The sequence below is a fragment of the Oncorhynchus tshawytscha genome, unplaced genomic scaffold (genome assembly GCF_018296145.1).
Source record: "Oncorhynchus tshawytscha isolate Ot180627B unplaced genomic scaffold, Otsh_v2.0 Un_contig_3054_pilon_pilon, whole genome shotgun sequence".
Classification (NCBI taxonomy): domain Eukaryota; kingdom Metazoa; phylum Chordata; class Actinopteri; order Salmoniformes; family Salmonidae; genus Oncorhynchus; species Oncorhynchus tshawytscha.
The window spans coordinates 10,001-17,500 of record NW_024609241.1 but is presented as its reverse complement, the minus strand read 5'-3'; the positions used below and the strand labels follow the sequence as shown (position 1 = coordinate 17,500).

The 7,500-nt window shown below is 49.5% G+C and overlaps 1 protein-coding gene across 1 annotated transcript in view; it reads left to right on the top strand.

The window, feature by feature from the left end:
- The window catches only part of LOC112241116 (EH domain-binding protein 1), a gene marked incomplete at its 5' end in the record, with an annotated part of 109,821 nt that overhangs the window by 95,162 nt on the left and 7,159 nt on the right, over nucleotides 1–7,500 (top strand). Inside the window, 2 exons of the mRNA XM_042314605.1 lie at nucleotides 2,691–2,814; nucleotides 3,649–3,749. Coding sequence (XP_042170539.1) covers nucleotides 2,691–2,814; nucleotides 3,649–3,749 — 225 coding nt within the window. The remainder of the gene's footprint in view (nucleotides 1–2,690; nucleotides 2,815–3,648; nucleotides 3,750–7,500) is intronic.

The following is a 7,500-nucleotide window of genomic DNA, read 5'->3' as shown; positions in this document are numbered from 1 at the left end:
AGAGAGAGAGTCGCTCCTGTTCCTTTCAGAAGTGGATTAAGCCCAGAGAGAGAGTCGCTCCTGTTCCTTTCAGAAGTGGAATAAGCCCAGAGAGTCACTCCTGTTCCTTTCAGAAGTGGAATAAACCCAGAGAGAGAGTCGCTCCTGTTCCTTTCAGAAGTGGAATAAACCCAGAGAGAGAGTCGCTCCTGTTCCTTTCAGAAGTGGATTAAGCCCAGAGAGAGAGTCGCTCCTGTTCCTTTCAGAAGTGGAATAAACCCAGAGAGAGAGTCGCTCCTGTTCCTTTCAGAAGTGGAATAAACCCAGAGAGAGAGTCGCTCCTGTTCCTTTCAGAAGTGGAATAAGCCCAGAGAGAGTCGCTCCTGTTCCTTTCAGAAGTGGATTAAGCCCAGAGAGAGAGTCGCTCCTGTTCCTTTCAGAAGTGGAATAAGCCCAGAGAGAGTCGCTCCTGTTCCTTTCAGAAGTGGATTAAGCCCAGAGAGAGAGTCGTTCCTGTTCCTTTCAGAAGTGGAATAAGCCCAGAGAGTCTCTCATGTTCCTTTCAGAAGTGGAATAAGCCCAGAGAGTCACTCCTGTTCCTTTCAGAAGTGGAATAAGCCCAGAGAGTCGCTCCTGTTCCTTTCAGAAGTGGAATAAGCCCAGAGAGTCACTCCTGTTCCTTTCAGAAGTGGAATAAGCCCAGAGAGTCACTCCTTTTCCTTTCAGAAGTGGAATAAGCCCAGAGAGTCACTCCTGTTCCTTTCAGAAGTGGAATAAGCCCAGAGAGAGAGTCGCTCCTGTTCCTTTCAGAAGTGGATTAAGCCCAGAGAGAGAGTCGCTCCTGTTCCTTTCAGAAGTGGAATAAGCCCAGAGAGAAAGTCCCTCCTGTTCCTTTCAGAAGTGGAATAAGCCCAGAGAGAGATCCGCTCCTGTTCCTTTCAGAAGTGGAATAAGCCCAGAGAGTCACTCCTGTTCCTTTCAGAAGTGGAATAAGCCAGAGAGAGTCGCTCCTGTTCCTTTCAGAAGTGGAATAAGCCCAGAGAGTCGCTCCTGTTCCTTTCAGTAGTGGAATAAGCCCAGAGAGTCACTCCTGTTCCTTTCAGAAGTGGAATAAGCCCAGACAGAGAGTCCCTCCTGTTCCTTTCAGAAGTGGAATAAGCCCAGAGAGAGAGTCCCTCCTGTTCCTTTCAGAAGTGGAATAGGCCCAGAGAGTCACTCCTGTTCCTTTCAGAAGTGGAATAGGCCCAGAGAGAGAGTCGCTCCTGTTCCTTTCAGAAGTGGAATAAGCCCAGAGAGAGAGAGTCCCTCCTGTTCCTTTCAGAAGTGGAATAAGCCCAGAGAGTCACTCCTGTTCCTTTCAGAAGTGGAATAAGCTCAGAGAGAGAGTCGCTCCTGTTCCTTTCAGAAGTGGAATAAGCCCAGAGAGAGAGTCCCCTGTTCCTTTCAGAAGTGGAATAAGCCCACTGCCAGAGAAGGAGTCTAATTGCTGACATACTAAATCCATCATTTGAAACTAAGCAGACAAATTGCTATTGTTGTACACACACACACACACACACACACACACACACACACAACTATCTGTCTACAACACACACACACCCTGCTGAACTATCTCTCTACAACACACACACACACACCCCTGCTGAACTATCTCTCTACAACACACACCCCTGCTGAACACACACCCCTGCTGAACTATCTCTCTACAACACACACACACACCCCCCCTGCTGAACTATCTCTCTACAACACACACACACACCCCTGCTGAACTATCTCTCTACAACACACACACACACCCCCTGCTGAACTATCTCTCTACAACACACACACACCCCTGCTGAACTATCTCTCTACAACACACACACACACACCCCCTGCTGAACTATCTCTCTACAACACACTCCTGCTGACAACACACCCACTGCTGAACTCTCTACAACACACACACACACCCCTGCTGAACTACAACACACACACACACCCCTGCTGAACTATCTCTCTACAACTGCTGACTATCTCTCTACAACACACACCCCTGCTGAACTATCTGAACTCTACAACACACACACACACCCCAACACACACACACACCCCTGCTGAACTATCTCTCTACAACACACACACACACCCTGCTGAACTATCTCTCTGCTGACAACAACACACACACACATCTCCATCTCCAGCAGTGGAACGTGTTTCCCTAATTGTCAACTTTAATCCAACGCTTCACCTCTTATTAAGTGTTGGTCTGATGTCCTCTATCTGCTCCTTTCCCCTTATTGGGCCCACTGCAGCTACTAATAATGCACTGTTTCTCTCTCTCTGTGTGTGTGTGTGTGTGTGTGTGTGTGTGTGTGTGTGTGTGTGTGTGTGTGTGTGTGTGTGTGTGTGTGTGTGTGTGTGTGTGTGTGTGTGTGTGTGTGTGTGTGTCCTTCTGATAAGGAGTAGTTTCTAAACAGTAGCTTCTCAACACGTTCCATTATAAAACAATAGCATCGCCAAGTCTTTGCATAATCTGAATTCATTTCCTGACTCATCTGGGTTTTGTTGAAACTTAATTGCCTTTTTAATTTTCTTTTGTCTCCCGAGTGAGAGAGAAACAAACATACAACGTACCGAAGTAAATCATCTCTCCTGTTGGCATCTCGGCACTACTGACAGTGTGTGTGACTGTATAAACAATGCCTGTGTGTGTGTGTGTCCAGAACAATGCAGAGCGTCTGCGCAGGGCGACAGAGAGACTGCGTGGTCCTGTAGTCTTCAGTCAGGAGCCAGCTGTCAGGAAAACACAGCTGAGGTCCTTCAGCCAGTATGTGGAGGTCAGGCCAGGTGAGAGAGACGCACACATCTCCACACACACACACACACACACATGTATAAATACACACACATAAATACACACACACACACACACAGTAGACACTATCCCTCCTCTCCCCATGGCACCATACAGTGTCTCTCTCAGAACACACCCCTCTGTGGTTGTATGTGTGGTCTCTAAAGGTGTCTCACTGTGTGGCCCATGAGGTGTGAATGTCTCACAAATCAGGTTCAACATCTTACACTCCCTCCCTCCCCCTCTCTCCCTCCCTCCCCCTCTCTCCCTCCCTATCCCTCTGACCCTCTCTCCCTCCCTATCCCTCTGACCCTCTCTCCCTCCCTATCCCTCTTTCTCTCCTCTCTCCCTCCCTATCCCTATCTCCCCTCCCTCCCTCCCTATCCCTATCTCCCTCCTCCCTCCCTCCCTCTGACTCTCTCCTCTCCTCTCCTATCCCTTTGACCTTCTCTCCCTCTCTCCTTCCCTCATTTTATCCCTCTCTCTCTCTCTCTCCCTATCCCTCTCTCTCCTCCTTCCTCCCTCCCTCTCTCTCCCCTCTCCCTCCCTATCCCTCTCTCTCCCCTATCCTCTTCTCCCCCCTCTCTCTCCTCTCTCGCTCACTATCCCTCTCTATCTCTCCTCTCTCGCTCACTATCCCTCTCTCTCTCCTCTCTCCTCTCTCCCTCACTATCCCTCTCTCTCTCTCCCCCTCCCTCCCCTCTCTCTCTCCTCTCTCCCTCACTATCTCTCTCTCTCTCCTCTCTCCCTCCCTCTGTCCCTCTCTGTCCCCCCTCCCTCTGACCCTCTCTGTCCCCCCCTCCCATCCCTCTCTTCTTGTCTTCCAGAGGTAAAGCGTCAGAGATCAGTACCAGAGGATCAGAGACGGACGGGCGAGGAGAGAGGACTGGCACCAGACACCGATGCTCGCAAGCCTTATGAAGATGAAGTAATTTATGCATAGATAATTCATCTCTCTTTCCATCCCTCCTTCCCTACATCCCTCCTTCCCTTCCTCCCTCCTCTCTTTCCATCCCTCCTTCCCTCCATCCCTCCTTCCCTACATCACTCCTTCCCTTCCTCCCTCCTCTCGTTCCATCCTCCTTCCCTCCATCCCTCCTTCCCTACATCCCTCCTTCCCTTCCTCCCTCCTCTCTTTCCATCCTCCTTCCCTCCTCCCTCCTTCTTTCCATCCCTCCTTCCCTCCATCCCTCCTTCCCTCATCCCCTTCCCTTCCTCCCTCCTCCATTCCATCCTTCCTTCCCTCCCCCTCCCTCCTTCCCTCATCCTCCTTCCCTTCCTCCCTCCTCTCTTTCATCCCTCTTTCCCTCCCTCCTTCCCTTCCTCTTTCCTCTCTTTCCCTCCCTCTTTCCCTCCCTCCCTCCTTCCCTCCCTCCCTCCTCTCTTTCCCTCCCTCCCTCCCTCCTTCCCTCCTTCCCTCCCTCCCTCCCTCTGATAAGGTGGATCATTTCCCTAGTCTTGCTCAGACGTGGTCTCCTGAAAACGCTGGGGACAAGAGGCTCTTTCCTCCTCTTCTTCTTCCTGTCTTTTGTATGTGTCTTTAGATGTCAGCCTGGCGCACCGTAAAGCCTCTGCATCAGCCCTTCACCTGCCCCATAACTGGCAGATAACTGGCCTATAACTGGTCCATAACTGGCAGATAACTTGCCCATAACTGCCCTATAACTGGCCCCTAACTGGCCCATAACTGGCAGATAACTGGCCTATAACTGGCTTATAACTGACCTATAACTGTCCCATAACTGACCTATAACTGGCCTATAACTGGCCCATAACTGGCCTATAACTGGCCCATAATTGACCTATAACTGGCCCATAACTGGCAGATAACTGGCCTATAACTGACCTATAACTGGCCTATAACTGGCCTATAACTGACCTATAACTGGCCTATAACTGACCTATAACTGACCTATAACTGGCAGATAACTGGCCTATAACTGGCTTATAACTGACCTATAACTGTCCCATAACTGACCTATAACTGGCCCCCCCTGGCCTATAACTGGCCCATAATTGACCTATAACTGGCCCATAACTGGCAGATAACTGGCCTATAACTGACCTATAACTGGCCTATAACTGGCCTATAACTGACCTATAACTGGCCTATAACTGACCTATAACTGACCTATAACTGGCAGATAACTGGCCTATAACTGGCCTATAAATAACCTATAACTGACCTATAACTGACCTATAGCTGGCAGATAACTGGCCTATAACTGGCAGATAACTGGCCTATAACTGGCAGATAACTGGCCCATAACTGGCAGATAACTGGCCTATAACTGGCCTATAACTGGCAGATAACTGGCCTATAACTGGCAGATAACTGGCAGATAACTGGCCTATAACTGGGCAGATAACTGGCCTATAACTGGCAGATAACTGGCCTATAACTGGCCTATAACTGGCAGATAACTGGCCTATAACTGGCAGATAACTGGCATAACTGGCAGATAACTGGCAGATAACTGGCCTATAACTGGCCTATAACTGGCCTATAACTGGCAGATAACTGACCTATAACTGACCTATAACTGGCAGATAACTGGCCTATAACTGGCCTATAACTGGCCTATAACTGGCCTATAACTGGCCCTATAACTGGCAGATAACTGGCCTATAACTGGCTGGCAGATACTGGCAGATAACTGGCCTATAACTGGCCTATAACTGGCCTATAACTGGCAGATAACTGGCAGATAACTGGCAGATAACTGGCAGATAACTGGCAGATAACTGGCAGATAACTGGCCCATAACTGGCAGATAACTGGCAGATAACTGGCAGATAACTGGCCTATAATGGCAGATAACTGACCTATAACTGGCCTATAACTGACCTATAACTGACCTATAACTGGCAGATAACTGGCCTATAACTGGCCTATAAATGGCCTATAACTGACCTATAACTGACCTATAGCTGGCAGATAACTGGCCTATAACGGGCAGATAACTGGCAGATAACTGGCCTATAACTGGCCTATAACTGGCAGATAACTGGCAGATAACTGGCCTATAACTGGCCTATAACTGGCAGATAACTGGCAGATAACTGGTCTATAACTGGCAGATAACTGGCCTATAACTGGCCTATAACTGGCAGATACTGGCATATACTGGCAGATAACTGGCCTATAACTGGCAGATAACTGGCAGATACTGGCAGATAACTGGCAGATAACTGGCAGATAACTGGCCTATAACTGGCAGATACTGGCATATACTGGCAGATAACTGGCCTATAACTGGCCTATAACTGGCCGATAACTGGCCTATAACTGGCAGATACTGGCAGATAACTGGCCTATAACTGGCAGATACTGGCATATACTGGCAGATAACTGGCCTATAACTGGCAGATAACTGGCAGATACTGGCAGATAACTGGCAGATAACTGGCCTATAACTGGCAGATACTGGCAGATAACTGGCCTATAACTGGCAGATACTGGCATATACTGGCAGATAACTGGCCTATAACTGGCAGATAACTGGCAGATACTGGCAGATAACTGGCAGATAACTGGCCTATAACTGCCAGATACTGGCAGATAACTGGCCTATAACTGGCAGATACTGGCATATACTGGCAGATAACTGGCCTATAACTGGCAGATACTGGCAGATAACTGGCAGATAACTGGCCTATAACTGGCAGATAACTGGCCTATAACTGGCAGATAACTGGCAGATACTGGCAGATAACTGGCAGATAACTGGCCTATAACTGGCAGATAACTGGCCTATAACTGGCAGATACTGGCAGATAACTGGCCTATAACTGGCAGATACTGGCATATACTGGCAGATAACTGGCCTATAACTGGCAGATACTGGCAGATAACTGGCAGATAACTGACAGATAACTGGCCTATAACTGGCAGATAACTGGCCTATAACTGGCCTATAACTGGCAGATAACTGGCCGATACTGGCTGATAACTGGCAGTAAACTGGCCTATAACTGGCAGATAACTGGCCTATAACTGGCAGATACTGGCAGATAACTGGCCTATAACTGGCAGATAACTGGCCTATAACTGGCAGATAACTGGCAGATAACTGGCCTATAACTGGCAGATAACTGGCAGATAACTGGCCTATAACTGGCAGATAACTGGCCTATAACTGGCCGATACTGGCAGATAACTGGCAGATAACTGGCAGATAACTGGCAGATAACTGGCAGATAACTGGCAGATAACTGGCAGATAAAGGACAAGAGAAACAACAAGAGGAAGAAAGAAGGAAAAATGTCCCGCTTTTCTTTTCCCAACTCTCTTCTCATCTCCCCATCCTCCATCCTCCCCTCCTCCATCCTCCCCTCCTCCATCCTCCCCTCCTCCATCCTCCTCTCCTCCATCCCTCTCTCCTCTCCTCCATCCTCCCCTCCCCTCCTCCATCCTCCCCTCCCCTCCTCCCCTCCCCCATCCTCCCCTCCCCATCCTCCCCTCCTCCATCCTCCCCTCCTCAATCCTCCCCTCCTCCATCCTCCTCTCCTCCATCCTCCCCTCCCCTCCTCCATCCTCCCCTCCCCTCCTCAATCCTCCCCTCCTCCATCCTCCCCTCCTCCATCCTCCCCTCCTCAATCCTCCCCTCCTCCATCCTCCCCTCCTCCATCCCTCTCTCCTCTCCTCCATCCTCCCCTCCCCTCCTCCATCCTCCCCT